Raw genomic sequence first — 22,439 nt, forward strand, 5'->3', positions numbered from 1 at the left:
TATGTAGTGTCACTCTTGCCGCTCCCCCTGCCTCCTGCATAGCTCCGGTCCCCGCCCCACGTCGCTTTCCTCCCCGCTGATTGGAGGGAAGGAACGCGGGAGGGGGGACCGGAGCTATGCAGGAGGCGGGGGGAGCGGCGAGAGTGACACTACATAGGTAAACACAGCCTGCTGCGTGTCAACAGCACAGCTGTGATTTATGGGGGCATAGCAGAGTGCAGGGGGGGGGGCTGGGGGGGACACTACATAGCAACAGAGGCTGGGAGGCAGACCCAGCCTCTGTGTGCGGATATCATTCTTAGAACCCCACCTCAGGTTCTCTTTAAGTAGACCCTCCCCAGTATATGTAGCAGTCAGCAGATGCGCCGCTCCCTCCCTATGCAGAGTTTCGAGTGGAGCACAGGCTCTCAATTTATGGCGAGGTCTGAATTTAGCCATGCAACTCATATCTCTATGGCTATAGTGTGTCTTGCCATGTGCTCAGCTAGCATGTACTGACAGTGTGTCACATGATGAGATGGCACTGTAATCATGGAGATGGGACGCTGGATGCATGGCTGAAGGGAGATTATGGAAGGAAGCTAAGCCATCTCATTTATGCTTCATTTGCAACTCTGCATAGGAAGGGAGGGAAAGGGCAAGGGAGCCGTCTCTCCCACATTATTGTAAATATAGTACATCACTGGATGCAGGGATGAAGCGGAGTGCCAGATTAAAAAAAAATTAATGGACTGCATATGGTCTTCCGGACATAGAGTGCCGATGCCTGGTTTATACAATACTGTAATATGTGATAAAAGTATATATCAAAACAGTACATTTTGCACATAAGGACAGCTTTCCACGTACGAGACCTTTGTAACTCCAGTGTTTGTAAGTAAAGGACTGTCTGAACATACCTTAATTAATTAGTAATACTAATTTATTTTATTTGTAACGCACCAACATATTAAGCAGCGTCAAATTCATTAGTAATGTTTTCAGCAGCAGCTAAAAAGCCAGACAACTACCTGATAATGTCTTCATTTAAGGGTGCACACAACAGCACAATTATTGTTACTTGCAGGGATAAGGAATCAATACCTTGGGTGGAAATTTAGAAGAAAGTGCTATACAGGTGCATCATAGACCTACAATACAAGCTAACAATGCATTCTGTTGCCAATTTGGGGGGGGGGGGGGGGGGGGGGAATGAGATGGGGCAGATTCTGGCATGAGTGGTAAGGAGGGGGGCATCCCACTTCGCTGACCAGATCCATTGCTTTGAATCTTTCAGCAACATGCTGGAGTAACTTGATTCTTGGCAGAGGCAGCCAGTTGGGGCCATCTCTGTTAAGTTTAAACGAATGTGCATGCACCTTAAAACAATGTCTAGATAGCACTTAACCCTCTCAGTAACTTATTGTGAATAAATTACATAGGTATACATGTAAAACTAGAAGAGGAAAAAGAGGAACCGTCACAAAACTCTTAAAATTTAAAACACATTCAAATAAGAAGTATCTTTCTTCCTGAGTAAAATGAGCCATAAATTATTTTTCTCCTATGTTGCTGGCATTTACAGTAAGTAGTAGAAATCTGACATTACCGACAGGTTTTGGGCTAGTCCATCTCTCCATAGGGGATTCTCAGCATGACCTTTATCCTTTATAAAGACACTCCCTGAAAAAGATGCTGGCCAGCCTCCCTGCTCACCGTACACTTTTTTTGGTAGTTGAACGGAGCAACTGCCATTCACTAAGTGCATTTTGAAAATAAAGAAATCCATTTGAAACCCCCATGAGGAGATGGGCTAGTCCAAAACCTGTCCGTTCTGTCAGATTTATACTACCTACTGTAAGTGACAACAACCCCAGAGAAAAGTAAATTATGGCTCATTTTACTCTGGAAGAAATATACTTCCTCATTGTATATGTTTACATGCACTATATTTTAACTGATAAAAAAAGAAAAGATACTCACCAAAGGAAAGGAAAGGCTCTGGGTCCTCTTGAGACTTCCCGTTCCTCCTACGGTCCCCGCATTCCACCACTGGCTCCCCTGTTAGCAGTCTCCGATCGCTGCCCGAGGCTTCAGGAGCTGGAGTGCTCCCGAAGATGGTTAGCTCTGTATTGCGTATGTGCGAGTAGGTGCGCTTGCGCATGCACAGTACAGAACCAACCATCTTCGGGAGCACTCTGGTTCCCGAAGACTACCAAATCCTCCCGTGGCGGGAGATTTGAACCGGGGATCCAGTGATGGAACCGTGAGAGGAACAGGAAGGCTCATTAGGACCCAGAGCCTTTCCTTAGGTAAGTATCTGTTTGTTTTGTTTTTTTAAATTAGCTTCACATTCACTTTAGTTATCCCTTAAGTTTATTTTCAGTTCAGGTTTACTTTAAGATGCAAAACCACGCACAATTTGGACTAAATTTGTGTCCCCTGCCAAGATCTATTGAGCTTTAGGGACACCTGCACACATGTTGGATTCATGGCCGAGATGGCCACTAACAACCACCTCAGAGTATAGTATAATGTGTATGCAGCTTAAAGATCAACTATCAAAGAAACTGTCCTTCTGTAAACCCCACATACCCATAGAGCTTTTTGCCAGCAAGAATAGAAAGCTTTGCAGAAGTCTCTCATCACAGGCTGTGTGAAAAAAAAATACTTTGTTTACAACCTGTTTGCAACAGTTTGTGTTGGTGTCAGGCTAGAGCTATACCATGTAGATAGGTTCCAATTCTCTGTTACTATTCACAGAGGAATGATTTACTGTTTGCTTCTGTACTGCTTACACACACTGCTTTTTCATACGATGACAGCTGAGGGATTTGTCAGCTACAGAGAAGGATCTGAAGAGAGAGACCTGTACTTTTTCCTGTTCTTGCATGCTTCCCCCAATACAGAATGACCTCTTCCAGTCTGTAAACTGTTTACACTGCGAGGCAGAGAGAGAGAGAGAGAGAGAGAGAGAGAGAGAGAGAGAGAGAGAGAGAGAGAGAGATCGAGAGAGACAGATAGGATCAGGCACACAGAGCTGCAGCTGATGAGTTATTTACACACCTATTTGAAGCTACAGTAGCAGTAAAAAGTATGTGAACACTTTGGAACTATAAGAATTTCTGCAGAAATTGGTCATAAAATATGATCTGATCTTCATCTAAGTCACAACAATAGACAATCACAGTCTGCTTGAACTAATACCACACAAATAATTAAATGTTTCTATGTTTTTATTGAACACACCATGTAAACATTCACAGTGCAGGTGGAAAAAGTATGTGAACCCATAGACTAATGACATCTCCAACAGCTAATTGGAGTGAGGTGTTAGCCAGCTGGAGTCCAATCAATGAGATGAGTTTGGAGGTGTTGGTTACAGCTGTCCTGCCCTATACACTCACCAGTTTTGGATTTGCTTTTCCCTAGAAGCATTGCCTGATGTGAATGATGCCAGGCACAAAAGAGCTCTCAGAAGACCTACAATTAAGAACTTTTACTTGTACGAAGCTGGAAAGAGTTATAAAAGTATCTTCAAAATCCTTGCTGTTCATCAGTCCACTGTAAGACAAATTATCTATAAATGGAGAAAGTTCAGCACTGCTGCTACTCTCCCTAGGAGTGGCCTTCCTGTTAAGATGACTGCAAGAGCACAGCACAAAATGCTCAATAAGCTAATGACTTACAAAAGTCTCTGGCATATGCTAACATCCCTGTTAGTGAATCTATGATACGTAAAACACTAAACAAGAATGGAGTTCATGGGAGGATGCTACAAAGTAAGCATCTGTTGTAAAAAAAAAAAAAAAAAAAAAAAAAAACATTGCTGCACTTTTAAAGTTTACAAATGAGTACCTGGATGTTCCACAGCAGTACTGGCAAAATATTCTGTGGACAGATGAGACAAAAGTTGAGTTGTTTAGAAGAAACACACAACACTATGGCTATCATTCATAAAGCATTTCCGCATGCGGAAATGCTTAAAACAGCTGACTTTACCGACCACTCGGCAAAGTCAGCATTCATAAAGCCTCTTTCCGCATGGAAAAATGACACTACTGAGCAGAGTGATAAATCACCGCCTTGTGCGGTGATTATCGGTACAAATGTAGCAAAATGTTCATTCATGAAGATCACCGCAAGCGGTGTGAGGTCGGGAAGTACCGCTGCCTCTGATGTGGCGATACTAATGTAAGTGAATAAAGACACACAGACCTCCCAGGCAGCTGCAGCAGAGCGGAACACGGAGAAATGTATCAACTCGGCAGCTTCCGTGTCTCCGCAAGCCTACCGCCTGCCTACCGCCAGCTTAGTTCGGGGAATCTCCGCACTGCTTCCGCACATGGATACATCTTCATGAATGCCCACCCAGAAGTCTAAAAATCCGCCAGCGGCGTTTTCCCGCACTGATTCTGTTTACCGACAGCCTGTTCATGAATGATAGCCTATGTGAGGAAAAAACAAGGCACAGCACACCAACATCAAAACCTCATCCCAACTGTGAAGTATTATAGTGGGGGCATCATGGTTTGGGGCTGCTTTGTTGCATCAGGGCCTGGACAGATTGCGATCATTGAAGGATAAATGAATTCCAAAGTTTATCAAGACATTTTGCGGAAGAACGTAAGGCCATCTGGCCACCAGCTGAAGCTCAGCAGAAGATGGGTGTTGCAACAGGACAACAACTTAAAGCATAGAAGTAAATCAACAACAGAATGGCTTAAACATAAGAAAATAAACCTTCTGGAGTGGCCCAGTCAGAGTCCTGACCTCATCCCGATTGAGATGTTGTGACATGACCTCAAGAGAGCGATTTACATCAGACATCCAAAGAATAATGCTGAATTTGAAACAGTTCTGTAAAGAGGAATGGTCAAAAATTACTCCTGACCGTTGTGCACGTCTGATCTGCAACTACAGGAAATGTTTGGTTGAAGTTATTGCTGCCAAAGGAGGTTCAACCAGTTAGTACATCCTAGGGTTCACATACTTTTTCCATCTGCATTGTGAATGTTTACATGGTGTGTTCAATAAAAACATGGAAACATTTAATTATCTGTGTGGTATTAGTTTACTCAGACTGTATATAGTCTATTGTGACTTAGACGAAGATTAGATCACATTTTATTACCAAGTGGTGCAGAAATCCTTATAATTCCAAAGGGTTCACATACTTTTTACTGCTACTGTATATTTCTGCTTTCTATCATTTTGAATACATTTTACTCATAGGATTACAGCCAGCGAAGATTGCTTATGTATGTTGGATGTGCTTGACACAGTCCTCCATAGTAATGCACACAGTGAAAACTGTTCTCTGTAAATTTTCTTCACATAAAACATGAAAAAAAAGCTGTTGTATTGTAAGGGACTCCAAGGAGTAGTTAAAAACAAATTCGGAACTTACCTGGGGCTTTCTCCAGCCCACCATAGGTCGGGAGGTCCCCCGGCGTCCTCTTGGCTCCTCTCCCTCCACAGAAGTCACGAGCAGCAACACCGGGGCTGAGTGTCGGGCTGACACTTCCTGAACGATGACGCTCGTCGTCTTCACACCGGCCACTACGCGTCTTCACGGCGGCCGGCGTGACAGTACTATGCATGCGCGGTTTACAGTTAGAAAACCGCACATGCGCAGTACTGTCACATATTGACCGGCGTGATGACGACCAGCGTCTTCATTCAGGAAGTGTCAGCCTGACACTTGGCCTCGGTGTCGCTGGTCGTGATGCGGAGGGACTGGCAGAGGAGCCAATACGACGCCAGGGGACCTCTCGAGCTACGATGGGCTGGAGAAAGCCCCAGGTAAGTTCCAATTTTGTTTTTAACTACTCCTTGGAGTTCCTTTAACTTTGATAGTTGTCCTTTAAGTTTTATAGATGGGAGAAGCAATCTAGCTAATATCTCGTGTATTTATATAGAATGGAATGCATGTGGCATCATGCAAACTACCAGGTATGAGTAGATGTTTTGAGATGAGTGAGTGATTGGAAAAAAAAAATACACCTAGAAAACTATTCTGTATACAGACAGTCCCCTACTTACAAACAACTTGAGCTACAACATTTCAGAGATACAAAGTTATCTTCATGTACAAAATATACAATACTTTTTATTACATACTTTTGTTGTTAAATGTCACAGTACTGTATATGCTGTTAGAAGTAATTTTTATATGTTGTTATAAGTAGTTTGAAACGCATTAAAAGCAAATTAAAAACAATAAAAAAACATAGTTTAAACTCTACATCCAAATCCAGAGTTATCTAGAAGTAAATCATTAATCCACGTTTCACTATGTATAACACAGGACTCAACTTACAAACAATCTCTTGGAACAGAACCTGTGTATTAGGTATATATAAGGTATTACTTTCTTGTCTTGAGCTTTTGAGTGTAACATGTCTCGGCCCAGCGCACCCAGGTTCTGTTATTAAGAATTTTCTCACAAGTTTTATATATTTCTGCATATCTATTCAATAATTTAAAAAAAAAAAATGAAAATTGGGAAAATACAACCTTGGTCAAGTGGATCTTCGGTTTCTTGAAAACGTACTTTCCTCTTTGCCTGTTTTTGCAATGACTGGGAAGGCTTGTCTCCTTCGTTGTCATTCCGTTTCTTTAGAATAGACACCAGACCAGCTGCAGGATTCACCTGAAGAGATCAATAAGACATAAGTACATATTTTGCAGAATAAGGAACAATTTTAGTAATCTTACAGTGTATTAACATAATATTCTGTTCAAACATTTTTTTTTTCATTTTATGGGAAATAATTTGAATGTGTCGTGTGATTTTATAGCAGTCATTGTACAATTTTCTAACATTTCTTTTTATTTGCTGTAACAAATACGATTCAAATTAACAGGAAGATGAAAGCTATCATGCATTTCAATCAATTCAATTTCTTATAGACTGAAGTATGGTCAAGCTGCAACAAAATCTCCTCTCTGTAATAACTAGTGTCCATGACCACTACTGCTCCCCCTTTATCTGCTACCCGAACAGTGATATCAGAGTTCCTCTGTACAGAAGCCAGCACATCCCTTTAAGAACTACTTAAATTTAATTTGATCTTCAAATGACCATTGTTAAAGTCCAGCTCCATCGCCTTAATTCCATCCATCAATTTAGAAGCAAAAATATCAATAGTAGGGTGGCTGGGTGGAACAAAGGAACTCTTATTCGTAAGCTGGTAGTCCCTTAGTGAAAAGAGTCCTTCCCTTTCAATCCGTTGTCGAGGTAAAAAATTATTAGTGGAGAAGAAGGCCTTCAATTTAATGCTTCGCAGGAAGCGATAGCATTCCTGTTCTATGAGGAAAAAATCCGGAGGGTTGGTGGGGCAGAAATCCAAACCATGATTAAGGGCCTTAGTTTCTTCATTCAAAAGCACATGATGTGAAATATTGACAACTAATTTTTGCGTTGTCGAAGATTCCTTTTGTTGGTTTTGGGGACCTCCTTGTTGCTTCCGGCATCTTTGCTTGTACCGTTTGCCCCCTCTTCGTTTTTTCGATGTGTAGTAGGTGAACTCTCACCCCCAGAGGATACTGGGACATCCGATGATGCCTCACTGTTAGACGGAGCCGGTCCCTTAGGTTGGCCTGGTTTGCCTGGACGCCTTGGTCTTTGGAAGGGGGGTCTCCTTTTACGAGCACTTGGAGCCTTCTGCCAGGCATATACGAAGCCCGAGGAATAATCCATTGCGTCCTGCTGGAACTTCATACGTTTCTCCTCCTCACCTGTATTCAGGTAGGTGTCCATACGGAGTTGTGGTTGATCCTCATACTGAGTAAGCTCCTTAACAGGCAAAAGTTCCTCCAGGCTAGATTCGATCGTAGAGATCTTAGAATCAATCACTGGAAGCTTCTTACGAATTCTCACCACAGTGTGTACCATGGCGTCGAAGGCCGCTTTATTCCAAATATGTTCCCATCCAACACAGAAATCACAATCTCTAGGGAAGAGAAGTGGGGCCACATTAGCTCTCATCTGTCTTGGAATACGTCCACATCTGTGGTACTCTGCCAAAGTTTTGGCGTGCAAGTCGAGGTCAATGCGCCGACGCTTCAGCTGTTCCAGTTCCCTTTTCAGGGGCTTAGGATCCATTTTTTGTAGGAAGGAGGTCTCACCAGCCGCCTCTGCCATTATCTGTGCCGCCTCTTCAACCGCATAGGCAAGGGTGATGGCCGCCAGGTTGCGTTCATTACCACTCACGGTGCCAACATCTCGGACCATATCCATGTTACACCACAGTCGATAGGCACCCTAGTGAGGGTATCCGTGTGCTAAGCTGATATGGCGCTGTAGTCCAGCAGCTCCCAAAGCATAAGTAGAAGAGGTCAGCAGCACCATGTGGATGTATTCAAGCTCTTTATTGCATAAAGATAAAGCCCAGGGACAGCGACAGACACTGTTTCGGAGGCAAACTCCTTCCTCAAGCTGTAAAGGCTCACTCAAAAGAGATAACAAACACAATGGCATTTATATACAGTTTCAATAAGGTCACATGGACCAATCAGATAACATCACAATACAAAAAAGCATGAATGTCCAATCACAGGGCAAAGCATAATGAGAGGACCTGATGGGGAACAGATATGTAAATCAGCAGCCGTTACCACAGCATGATTTAAAAAGTGTCATATCCTTAATGGCCAATCAGCACTTACCAAGTCAGGAGGACCTGATGGGAAACCACAGCACTGTCATAACGCTCCTCTCAATCTCCCAGAGGGCAATGCGAGAAGCGTACTGCCGAAAAACGGAACGAATTGACGTCAATGACGTCCGCCACTTCCATGCGTAAAAGCGTCCTGATAATGCGTAAAAACGTACACGTAAATTCCTCAACTGCAACCATGCGTAAAAGCGTCCTACCGAAGCGTAAAAATAGCGTATTAAATACATTCAGCAAAACCTTAAAAGCCCCAGTTCAGGCTATTATTTATAATGCATCAAAAAGACTTTTAGAGTGATGTATGAGGCACTTTCTCACTACTATTTAGTACAGAGCGCTCCTTCCATGGGGTGCTCAACTAAGGCCCCTTTTCCACGGACAAACAGCTGAACTGCTCAATTTATGAGTAGTTCTGCCCGGCTGCCGGCCACAAGTGCCATTCAGCCGCAATTAAATGTAGCCGAATGGCGGCATTCGGTAACACCAGTAATATTGTGTATGAGCACGGATACAACTACATAGGGGAGGGCCCCCTGTTCACTGCCAGTGTAGAGCGCTAGCAAGCATCTGGCTGGTGGACAGAAGCAGCTGAAAGGCGATGAGCCTTCAGCAGTTCCTGTAAAGAGGCCAAAAGCTTCACAGTATTTGCATACAGTTTTACTATTCCATCTATACTGCTTGCATGGAAAAACAAGACTACAGAAATCTGTGGCAGCCACTCTACAGTCAAAGCTTCCAGGAAGTAGAGTTCAACTACATAAATAATCATAGCCATGCCCCCCCACATAAAACAGGGCTGGCATATGGTCACATGGGTAGAATGGGGATGTAACCACATGCTCACAATGCACTGTCAGCGCTCACTTCCCGGACTCCAAGAGGCTATCTGTATCTGTCCAAGAGCAATATCTATCTAAACTTTAACCACTTCACCACTGAGGGGTTTTACCCCCTGAGCACCAGAGCAATTTTCACCTTTCAGCGCTCCTTCCATTCATTCGTCTATAACTTTATTATTACTTATCGCAATGAAATGAACTATATCTTGTTTTTTTCGCCACCAATTAGGCTTTCTTTAGGTGGGACATTATGCCAAGAATTATTTTTTTCTAAATGTGTTTTAATGGGAAAATAGGAAAAATGTGGGGAAAAAAATAATTATTTTTCAGTTTTCGGCCATTATAGTTTTTAAATAATGCATGCTACTGTAATTAAAACCCATGAAACGTATTTGCCCTTTTGTCCCGGTTATAAAACCATTTAAATTATGTCCCTATCACAATGTTTGGCGCCAATATTTTATTTGGAAATAAAGGTGCATTTTTTTCAGTTTTGCGTCCATCCCTAATTACAAGCCCATAGTTTATAAAGTAACAGTGTTATACCCTATTGACATAAATATTTAAAAAGTTCAGTCCCTAAGGTAACTATTTATGTATTTTTTTTAATTGTAAATTTTTTAATTTTTTTTTAATTACAAAAAAAAAAAAAAAATGGGGAGTGTGGGAGGTAATGAGTTAATTTTATGTGTAAAAGTCATTTATTTGTATGTGAAAAATGTGTAGGGTGTAGTTTACTATTTGGCCACAAGATGGCCACAGTAACTTTTTGTTTTAATGCGACCTCCAAGCTTCCTTCCGGAAGCTTGGAGGAAGAATAAGGAGGCTGGACACGTGAGTTTTTTCTCACAATGATCGCGCTGCCCATAGGAGAGCAGCTGATCATTGCGGGGCTTAGATCAACGAACGGGAATGGATTTTCCCGTTCATTGATCTCTGGGCGAGCGGGCGGCGGCGTGTTTACGAGCGGGAGCGCGGGCAGCGTCGGGAACGCGGAAAGTACGTGTTTCTCCGTCCCTGGTTTTTAAAGGATGGAAAAAGGGGCGGAGAAATACGTACGCGCGGGGGTAAAGTGGTAAAAAACAAAATTAGTTAAGCACAACAGCCAAAGTGTAGGTTATCTACAGACCCAGCTGAAAGAGCATTTTCCTCTCAGAGTGCAAAAATCATTGGATTACCTTTTTTGGGATAACTATTCACCAGCAGATGTTAAGCTTAGTCAGTGGCTGCTTGGTGGTGCTAGCAAATGGAAAACACTCTGACCCACCTGCCAATCATCTCTCAGCTCAAGACACTGTATTTCACACGTAGGGCATCCAACTAAGCTTGCTATTCAATCAAGCTGAATGTTAAAGTGTACCTGAGATAGCAGGGGGGAAAACTATACATACTGGGGCTTCCTCCAGCCCAACCAGACCAATCGCTCTCTTACCATCCTCCTCCTCCTGGATCCACTGGTAGATGCCTTGTTATCTTCAGCAGTCCGGGCAGGAGCAGTCCAGCTGCACACGCTCCCCCGTTGCGCTCCTGCGGCATTCTCTGCCTGCGCAGAGAATAGTACTCTGTAGAATCAGTAGTACTGCGCAGGCACAAATGCTCCCGGCAACGAGAGCGGGTCAGGGCACGTGCGCGCAGCCATGCCACGCATGCACAGTATGCTCAGACTGGTGAACATAACAGGGCATCTACCGATGGATCCAGGAGGAGGAGGAGGATGGCAAGGGAGCAATCGACTTAGAGGGGGCTGGAGGAAGCCCCAGGTATGTATAAACTTTACTTTTCTTTCATTTCAGGTTTACTTTAGGCTGCTTTCACAGTGGGACGTTACAGCCGCCTGTAACGCAGCCCAACGCACAGTAATGAAAAATCAATGGGCTGTTCATAGTGCCCACATTGCGTTACATTGTAACGTTGCACGTTAAGTTAAAGTACTGCATGCAGTACTTTATACACGTTATTAGCCGGGTTATACTGTGTGCACATGCTCAGTAATGTTGTTTTTTCCGTGCACGAGGAGGAGGGGAGAGTCCGCTAGTGATCCCAGCCACATGGCTAATTAATATTCACTGCACTGCAGTGTTTTCTTCCTGGAGCGGCCGCTTATTGACTGGTGGGACCACGTGACGCGGAGTGTTCCGCCCACGTGGTCTCCACCGGCGCATGCGTCAAAAAGTATGCATCACGAGCCGCTTAAAGCGGTATCGTCACCATAAAAATCAAATTCCAACAGCAACTGGTCTGAGTGTATTAAGTGATAAAGATGCTAAGCCTGCATTCAAAACTTTTTCTGCGGTTATGATTTGGAGTTATCACATACTTAAGGAGCACTGGCCCTTTAGTAGTCGGTGCCAAAGAATTGCATGCTGGGGGTTCTTTTTATCTATAATCTATTCCTCCTCTTCCCTTTATTTCCCTGCCAGCTGCTTATCTGAAACCTAATCCCCTACTCACTTGTGTTTACAAGCATGGCTGAGGTGACTCAGCTATTGGAGGAGACAAGAAAAAAAGTAAAGGGCAGAAATGACATCACGAGTTAGCCTTAACTGTGGGCAAAAGACATGGCCCTCACCAGGAACAGAATTCTCGTAATTTACTATATAACATTCACTGAAATCAAAACATGGAGAGTATAATACATGTGTTATGTAAGTAGATAAAGTATTTATCTACTTATATATGTGTTTTTTTTTCCCCTGGCATAGTATGGCTGATCCTACTGCTTTAACGCGGCTCTATGTAGCGTCCTCTAATACGACCACCATGCGTTGCGTTAGGGGCACGTTGTGCGACCTTAACATCGCATCTAATGTTGCGTCTTAGTGGGAAAGAGGCCTTAAGGTGCATACACACATCAAATTTTGATTGGTCAATCTCTGATCTATTTTACCACCTACATGTAGAATGAGGGCCAACAGACTTTGAACACTATAAAAAGATTGTGTCCGCAAGCTCTTATACTACACGAAAGTGGTAAAATTGGCCAATCAAAATTGGATGTGTGTACCAGGCTTAAAATACTGTAGGAACATAGTTTGTTTGGAAAAAAAGGCATCAGTTTGTCAGTTCAAGGGAAAAAAAATGAACAAGTAAAAATTTGCTAAATTTCTGTCCTGCGCCCACAATAATTTGTGAGGGTGCAGGAAAGAAATTTACCTAATTTGTACTAGTTCCTAGGATCATCAAACTATGCAATTAATATTTCAGCTTTAGCTTCATCTTCAAAAATTAAGTTTCCGGAATGATATTTTAACTAGTTATCGGACCGGCCCCTTGAGACTTCATCTTAGCTACAGACGTGTAGATATTCGTACCTCACAACTATCGTCCACCGCACTTGCTTTGCACGTGTTGTTGCTGCCCCTGTGTGTATACTGATTGGTGAATGGGAACAGGTGTTCCCAAACCTGATCAAAGAGCCGTTTACTCGTTACGGCATCAGTGAGATGCTAGAGGTACACCTACATACACTTTTATTATTATTATTTAGTATTTATATAGCGCCGACATATTACGCAGCGCTGTACAGTGTATATATATATCTTGTCACTAACTGTCCCTCAAAGGAGCTCACAATCTAATCCCTACCATTGCCATATGTCTATATTATGTAGTGTAAGTACCGTAGTCTAGGGCCAAGTTTAGGGGGAGCCAATTAACTTATCCGTATGTTTTTGGAATGTGGGAGGAAACCGGAGTGCCCGGAGGAAACCCACGCAGACACGGAGAGAACATACAAACTCTTTGCAGATAGTGCCCTGGCTGGGATTCGAACCAGGGACCCAGCGCTGCAAGGCGAGAGAGCTAACCATTACGCCACCGTGCTGCCCACGGTGCATACATGAAATGAAACAAATAAATCACCCATTAATAAACTCCTTACAACACCCCCCCCCCCCCCCAGTTATTAAAAAAATACACTTGTTAAGAAAGTGACATTTAAAAAAAATACATAAATAGTTACCCTAGGGACTTTTTTAATGCGTATGTCACGATTTTTGCAAATAAGGGCATGTAATTAGCGATATAGTATAAATGAATTCAAAATGGTAAAAATGTTCTCTTCCTGCTGTGACATGGTCACCTTGTACAGTAATGGCGATGCTGCCAATAACCACTGCGTCTGAGATGTAATCCTCCTCAGAACTTGACATATCCAGCATTCAAAGCCAAAGTGAACAGCTAAAGTTCCACGGCCAGGTGCACAAATGAGCAGTGCACAAAGTCACCGCGATAAGTATCTCGGGTAGAGACATACCTCCGGTCTGACCCCCAGCTGTCTCAATGGGCTGATAGAGATTGGAAGTGGATACACAGTCCTGCTATTATAGTGATGTGGGTGGAACAACTCTTCCAAGCATAGTAAAGCACATAAGTATTAATCCATGGGCAAAGGTTGCCACAGCTACGAGGGATCCCTGTACGTCATGGCTGGGCAAGTAAACAAATGTGCAGACACGAGAGCTGCAAAGAGGCAATGTTTAATTATCTGACACTAATCGGTTCAATTATTATCTTATGGGGTGTATTTTTACATATACCCATGCTGGGTGGGAGAAATATCTCTGTAAATGACAATTTTTTGATTTTTTTATACACAATTGTCCATTTACAGAGATATTTCTCCCACCCAGCACTTCTCCTGAGTACGGTGATACCACGTGTGGCACTTTTTTGCACCCTAACTGCGCTAAGGGGCCCAAAGTCCAATGAGTACCTTTAGGATTTCACAGGTAATTTTGAGACATTTGGTTTCAAGACTACTCCTCACGGTTTAGGGCCCATAAAATGTCAGGGCAGTATAGGAATCCCACAAGTGATCCCATTTTAAAAAGAAGACACCCCAAGGTATTCCGTTAGGTGTATGGTGAGTTCATAGAAGATTTTATTTTTTGTCACAAGTTAGCGGAAATTGAATTTTATTGTTTTTTTTCACAAAGTGCCATTTTCCACTAACTTTTGAAAAAAAATAAAATCTTCTATGAACTCATCTTACACCTAACGGAATACCTTGGGGTGTCTTCATTCTAAAATGGGGTCACTTGTGGGGTTCCTATACTGCCCTGGCATTTTAGGGGCCCAAAACTGTGAGGAGTAGTCTGGAAACCAAATGCCTCAAAATGACTGTTCAGGGGTATAAGCACCTGCAAATGTTGGTGACAGGTGGTCTATGAGGGGCTGAATTTTTTGGAACCGGTCACAAGCAGGGTGGCCTCTGAGATGACAGGTTGTATTGGCACTAAAGTGCAGGAAGCGCAGGATGTTCTCAAATCGTGACCTGGACATGGCAGCAGAGAACATGGGCATATGATGTATTGGGTGCGTAGACCAATAGGACCGCAATACATTCTTTTTGACTAGACCCATGTTAGGGAGAAGGCCCCCCAAAAATGTTACGTTCGGAAACTTGGAGTGGTTTCCACCGAAAAGGCTGGGCTTGGTAGCTTCTTGGATTGGCGGTTGCGTATTGTGTGGCATAACGGCTGGTCTCAGCCACAATTAATTTGTAGAGACCAGCAGTGATCAGGAAAAAAATTCTGTCACTGCGGTGGGGCGGGTGAGGGTTTGGCCGGGTGATCAGAAGCCCGCAGGGGGCAGATTAGGGCCTGATCTGATGGATAGGAGTGCTAGGGGGTGACAGGAGGTGATTGATGGGTGTCTCAGTGGGAGATTAGAGGGGAGAATAGATGCAATCAATGCACTGGCGAGGTGATCGGAAGGGGGTCTGAGGGGGATCTGGGGGTTTGGCCGAGTGATCAGGAGCCCACACGGGGCAAATTAGGGCCTGATCTGATGGGTAGGTGTGCTAGGTGGTGACAGGTGGTGATTGATGGGTGTCTCAGGGTGTGATTAGAGGGGGGAATAGATGCAAGCAATGCACTGGGGAGGTGATCAGGGGTGTTTGAGGGTGTGGGCGAGTAATTGGGTGCCCGCAAGGGGCAGATTAAGGTCTGATCTGATGGGTAGCAGTGACAGGTGGTGACGGTTATTTGATAGGTGATCAGGGTGTGATTAGAGTGGAGAATAGATGCAAGCAATGCACTAGCAAGGTGATCGGGGGGGGGTGTTTGGTCTGAGGGCGATCTGAGTGTGTGGGCGGGTGATTGGGTGCCCGCAAGGGGCAGATGAGGGTCTGATCTGATGGGTAGCAGTGACAGGTGGTGACAGGGGGTGATTGATGGGTGATCAGTGGGTGATTAGAGGGGAGAACAGATGTAAACAATGCACTTGGGAGGTGATTGGAGGGTGGGTCTGCGGGCGATCTGAGGGTGTGGGCAGGTGATCAGGTGCCCGCTAGTGGCAGGTTAGGGTCTGATCTGATGGGTGGCAGTGACAGGTGGTGACAGGGGGTGATTGACAGGTGATCAGTGGGTGATTACAGGGGAGGATAGATGTATACAGTACACAGGGGTGGGGTCGGGGGGGGGGGGGTTGAGGAGGATCTGAGGGTGTGTGTGTGTGATCAGGAGCCCCCAGGGGGCAGTTTAGGACCTAATCTAAAATATAGCGTTGACAGATAGTGACAGGGAGTGATTGATGGGTGATTAGGGGGGTGATTGGGTGCAAACAGTGGTCTGAGGGGGTGATAGGGGAGGGGGGGTCTGAGGGGTGCTGTGGGCGATCAGGGGCAGGATCAGTGTGTGTATGTGTTTACTAGGGGGGCTGCCTCCTGCCCTGGTGGTCCCTCGATCACTGGGACCACCAGGGCAGGAGGCAGCCTGTATAATACGCTTTGTATACATTACAAAGCATATTATACGCTTACTTTGCGGCAGATTGGGGGTTAACAACCCGCCGTTGCTGCTAATTGGCCGGCGGGTTGATGTCACGGGTGGGCGAAGCCTAATGCCGGCGGATGCACGCGCATCACTGCGTGCGATCCCCGGCAATTCAGTCCACCAGGAGCCGCCGCCGATCGGCATTACGCAGTCCTGGGGGTGCCACTTTGCCGACGCCCATAGGCAGTGGGTGGTCGGCAAGTGGTTAAAAGGCAATAAATATGGAAGCCTTGCTTTAGGTTCCCTTTAATCGAGGGTAATATGTTTTGCTTAGATTTAAAGAGACTCGGAAGTCTCTTAAAAATCAGCTTTTTACTTCAAAAATCTGTTTCTCATCCCTGCCCTACCTAAAACACTGCATCCTCGCGGCTTCAATTTAACTTAATCCCCCCAAACTCCCCGGGGGTAATCCGGGCAGCACTTCCGTGAGAGGCCGAGCTTTCAGCTGCAGCTCTGCCTCTCAGCGCGTCTATCAGCCCGGATCGCCGCCTCTCCCCCACCTCTCTTAATCTTCCTTCACTGAGAAGGGCGGGGGAGAGGCAGAGATCCGCAGTTGATAGACGCGAATGGAGGCAGAGCTGCGGCTGAAAGCTCTGCCACCAACAGCAGCAACATCCACGACCAAGAAAGTCGTGGATTTTGCGGGGAAAGGGAGGGGGGAGTTAGGGGGGATTTAGTTAGATTATAGCCACAGGGATGCAGCCTTTTAGGCAGGGCAGGGATGAGAAACAGATTTTTGAAGTGAAAAGAGGATTTTTATGAGTCTTCAGTGTCTCTTTAATTAGCTTGAGGACCTGTGGCCTATAGGCCATCTGGTCCAACGACTAAGACTATGAAGATGGTAAGAACATTGCCTTGTTTAGTCATTGTTTTCCTATTGTGAAATTTTTCCTCACATTTGCATTCTGAAATGGATCAAAGGTGGTGACCTCCTAAAGTGAACCTGAGGTGAGAGTGATATGGAGGCTGCCATATTTGTTTCCTCTTAAACAATACTAGTCGACTGACAACTCTGCCGATCTATTTGGCTGCAGTAGTGTCACCAGAAACAAGCATGCAGCTAATCTTGTCAGATTTGACAATAATGTCATAAACACCTGATTTGCATATGCTTGTTCAGGGTCTACGGCTGAAAGTATTAGAGCCAGAGGATCAGCAGGACAGCCTGGCAACTGGTAGTGCTTAAAAGTAAATGAATATGGCAGCCTCCATATAACTTTCACCTTGGGTTCACTTTAAGGCCTATCAGGTGCAGCTCTACAGAATATATGTTTCTGATAATTCTGAAGGCAGTAAAAATAATGCCAGAATGCTCTGGGAGGAGAATTCCATGTAGCTAAACAGTCTAGGCAAAGCATCACAGGGAGGGTGGGGCTACAATCAATATACAGCACTATATAGATATAGGAAGTTTTCTTGATACTAAAACCTGGAAAATTACTGTAAAAGTGGGTAGCACGGTGGCATAGTGGATGGCACTCTGGCCTTGCAGTACTGGGTCCCCGGTTCAAATCCCAGCAAGGGAAACATCTGCAAGGAGTTTGTATGTTCTCCTTGTGTTTGTGTGAGTTTTCTACGGGCGCTCCTGTTTCCTCCCACATCCCAAAAACATACAGATAAGTTCACTGGCTTCCCCCTAAAAATTGGCTCTAGACTACGATAGACATATGACTATGGTAGGTGTAAGATTGAGAGCTCCGCTGAATTAGTAACAAAACTATGAACTGTGTAAAGGGCTGTGGAAGATGTCAGCTCTATATAAATAATAATATTCCACAACGATTCACTGCGCATTCCAACCCGAGAAAAGATTTAAAATACGCACATAGTGCAAAGTATTGTTTTTAAAAAACACAGTCTGCACCCCTTGCATGCACTCCTGGGGGTAGTGCCTCCACCAAATATGGGATTTCAGCCTCTCTCCCAATGTGATTGCACTCACCAGAAGCGCGTCTTGGATCTTAGCCTATCGTATATAAAGATGTCAGCCAAGGAGAATCTTCACATAAAACCAGCTTTCCAATTTATTGCCACATAAATTACAGGTTGACAGAGGGTACATACGCTCCTACCGCGGACATAACAGAGTCACACGCCACCGCACTGTCTTTCCTGCTCCTTCCTCGTATTCCGTGACGTCAGCGCGCACACCTCCGACTCCGCTGGAGGAGGTGAGGACAGCAAGGCAGCTCAGATTCAAACTTGCAGTCCAATTAGGTTTTTGTTTTTGTAAGAGAGTACAAACATTCCTTAACAGCCTACTTTAATCTCCTTAGCGGTATGGACGAGCTCAGGCCCCGCTGGGCCGATTTTCACAATTTTTTTTTTCAAACACGCAGCAAGCACTTTTCTTGCTGCGTGTTGATCCTGATCTCCGCCGCTCGCCGCCATCCGCCCCCCCCCCGCCCCCCGTCGAGACCCCTGCGCAGCCTGGCCAATCAGTGCCAGGGGGAAGCCCTAAAGGGGATCCCGTTCAGAACGGGATTTGCTTTTGGGCTGAGTGCGGCGGCGGTGATCGGAGGGGTGGGAGGGATAGCGCAGGGAGGGGGGCATCATGTAGCTAGCGCTAGGCTAGCTACATGATAGGGTAACATTTTTTTTTTAAAAATACTGCTGCTCATGCAACCTGGCGCTCTTAATAGAACGCCAGGGTGGTAAAAGGTCATTCAACTACAGTGCAGGTTAAAACAGTGGCAGTGAAAAATGTACAATAATATGTACAAGAAGTACAATAATAATTATTCTTGAAGTTTGAGCAATTCCATTATTCAAAGAAATGGAGCCTTTGTGCAGGAAAACCCCTGTAAGCACAGCATACTGGACTCCACTTGATATATATCTGTATGTTCATTATAGACAATAAAATTTACTAAAAACAAAGAGAAGAGAGACACCATGCAAATATGTATTTCTAGCTTACGACAACCTATTCAGTGACTAAAGACTAGAAAATCAAACATGACATTAAAGCAACTATGCAGCTTCATTCGTAGCACACTTATTAGTAAACGAGCACACAAACACACTGCTGTGACTCACTAGGAATTATAACACGTGATGAAAGAATTAGCAATATGTTATTTTAAAACAGTCTCATAACCTGTAAACAAACCACACAAACAGACTTCTCACTGACTACAAGGGCTGCAAACCTTACTAAATCAGCTGTAATGTGTCATGCTTGCTACACATATTATGATTATGTAATTATATTTCACTAACACCACCTGTAGCACTTAACCTTCCTGGCGGTAAGCCGTGCAGGAGGCTTTCTCAGGCCCTGCTGGGCCGATTTGCATAATTTTTGTTTAACAACACGCAGCTAGCACTTTGCTGGCTGCGTGTGCACTCTGATCGCCGCCGCTCCGCGCCGATTACCCGCCGCTCGCCGCGCCGCCCCCAGACCCTGTGCGCTGCCTAGCCAATCAGTACCAGGCAGCGCTGTGGGGTGGATCGGAACTCCCAATGACGTCACGTCGTCGTCGACGTCATCCCGCCAGTCGCCATTGCGACGGGGGAAGCCCTCCAGGAAATCCCGTTCTTTGAATGGGATTTCCTGATCGGAGATCGCTGGAGGCGATCGAAGCGGGTAGGGGGATGCCACTGCACAACGGCTATCATGTAGCGAGCCCTGGGCTCGCTACACGCTTTAAAAAATTTTTTTTAAGAAAAACTGCTGCACTGCCCCCTGGCGGTTTTTAATAGACTGCCAGGAGGGTTAACAGTGTACATAGGCATATTTCTAACTGTCCCTCAAAGAAGCTCACTCACAATACATTCCCTACATAGTCTAAAGCCTGGTACACACCTTCAATTATGATTGATTGGCCAATAACTGGCCATTTGTACAACCTCCATGTAGTAGGAGGGTCAACAGATTTTGAATACTATGAGCGGTTTGTGTAGGTGAACTCTCATACTGTTGCAGATGCTGACCTTATTTATCATGCTGGCCAATATTTCTCATGCTAAGACAAAGCACTTTCTATAGTGAAGGGCGGGCAAATCAGGCAGAGGAGAGTAAGGGAGGAAGTGACATCAGAATTGGCTTCAAAATAGCCAGTTAAAATGGGAAATGCTTAGAAGGATTTTCTCTTTTTTTACTGTAGAAAAATCACTAAAATCAAAACGTGGACAGTGCAATACATGTTATGTAGGAAGAGCAAGTATTTATCTACTTATATATGTGTTGTTTCTGAGATAGTATGGCTGACAGCTCCTCTTTAAAATGAAGTTCCATAAAAAGGAAATAATCCCTCTACAAATTGACTTCTCAAAAGAATGACTATAACTGGGCTCAAGCTCATAACCTGCACATAGCCAACTATTCTGTAACCTACACAGGCATCAATTTTTTTATGATACATCACAATTATATATACTGAATCTGACCCATGTCATTGACATGAATCAGACAGATGGATAGATTTAAAATAAAAGAATAAAAGAATGGATAGATTTTTCTCTTTCACTCTCGAGACAGATGCTCCCTATCGAAGATTTCGTTTCCCCCGGCTTCTATATCCATTATATATGTTACGGCCAGAACCCGAAGTGTAGCCACTTCTAGTTCTGGCCGGCCACTTCGGGTTCTGGCCGGCCAATATGCGAAGTGGCCGCAGCGCTGCGGCCAATGTGAGAAATGTAATGTTTACAGCCGTCTCGCCCGGCCAAATTGATGACAAACTTGCTTAATTTAATGAAATGTAGCCGGCGGCAATGTCATAGAATAGATGAAGCCGCCGGCTTTCGCGCACTGCCTCTCCCCGATCCCCCCTCCCTCCTCTCGCCGCCTCCCATACAATACGTAGCAGCCGGGCGGGGACATGCAGCCGGAGAGTCGTTCGTCGCAGCAGGGGCAGCAGAGCGGGGGAGGCTGCAGACATCGCTTCTGCCAGCACCCGCTCTGCAGGAACGGCAGGATTCCCCTGCCGCGACGAACGACTCTCCGGCTGCATGTCCCCGCCGGCTGCTATGTATTGTAATGGGAGGCGGGGAGAGGAGGGAGGGTGGATCGGGGAGAGGCAGTGCGCGAAAGCCGGCGGCTTCATCTATGACATTGCCGCCGGCTACATTTCATTAAAATTAAGCAAGTTTGTCATCAATTTGGCCGCGGCGAGACGGCGTCAACAAAACATTTCTCACATTGGCCGCAGCGCTGCGGCCACTTCGCATATTGGCCGGCCAGAACCCGAAGTGGCCGGCCAGAACTAGAAGTGGCCACACTTCGGGTTCTGGCCGTAACATATACACTAATCTACTTAATTCACTTGCCGACCAGGGCTGTATTGGCTGATCTGTGCTGCGTGGGCTCTCCAGCCTGCAGCACAGATCAGTATTATGCCAGGGCGATCAGACTTCCCCCCTTTTTTCCCCACTAGGGGGATGTCCTGCCGGGGGGGGGTCTGATCGCCGCCGGCTATCTGCGTTTTGCGGGGGGGGGGGGCTCCTCAAAGCCCCCCTCCGCAGCCATTTCCGACCTCTGCCTCCTTACCTCCCTCTCTCCGTAATGCGCAGGACGGAGTTCCGTCCTGCGCATTGAAGGATAGGCTTCCGCCTATCAGATGCCGGCGATCCCCGGCCAATCAGAGGCCGGGGATCGCCGATCTGCCTTACGGCGCTGCTGCGCAGCAGCGCCGTATGATGTAAACAGCGGGGATTTCTTCCCCACGTTTACATTTTGCCGGAGAGCCGCGATCGGCGGCTCTCCGGCTGTTCACGGAGACACCCTCCGTGAACTGACATGGAAACGGCCGTTTCCATGGTAACCCGCAGACGACCAGTTTACGCCGATCGGCGTTAGCTGGTCGTCAAGAGGTTAAAGTGGACCTGAACTCTTGCACAGGACAGAATGAAAACATAGAGAAATGCACCCTGTATGTATAAAGAGAGTTTAGCCTATTTAATTTCATTACAAGTTGTAATTTGATCCCCCCCCCGTGTCACATGATTGCCATGGCAGATAGGCTCATTTGAAAGCACAGGGTGTTAATATGTCTGCTTCCATAATTCAGGAAGTAGAAACAGTGCAGATTTATTTCAGGGATTGTATCAGCTGCAACAAATACAGTTTTTTGTTTAAAGATTATTATGATGTTGCGTATCTTTTAGAGCAGAGATGACTTTCTGAATGCATGTCCGCTTTAAACAAAAAAAGATGTCAA

At 45.1% G+C, this 22,439-nt stretch overlaps 1 protein-coding gene across 1 annotated transcript in view; it reads right to left on the reverse strand.

Annotated features, from left to right (window-relative positions):
* The window catches only part of CNST (consortin, connexin sorting protein), a 233,628-nt gene that overhangs the window by 13,354 nt on the left and 197,835 nt on the right, over positions 1-22,439 (reverse strand). The window contains exon 10 of the mRNA XM_068231951.1: positions 6,499-6,634. Coding sequence (XP_068088052.1) covers positions 6,499-6,634 — 136 coding nt within the window. The remainder of the gene's footprint in view (positions 1-6,498; positions 6,635-22,439) is intronic.

This window comes from Hyperolius riggenbachi, chromosome 4, assembly GCF_040937935.1.
Source record: "Hyperolius riggenbachi isolate aHypRig1 chromosome 4, aHypRig1.pri, whole genome shotgun sequence".
Lineage (NCBI taxonomy): Eukaryota > Metazoa > Chordata > Amphibia > Anura > Hyperoliidae > Hyperolius > Hyperolius riggenbachi.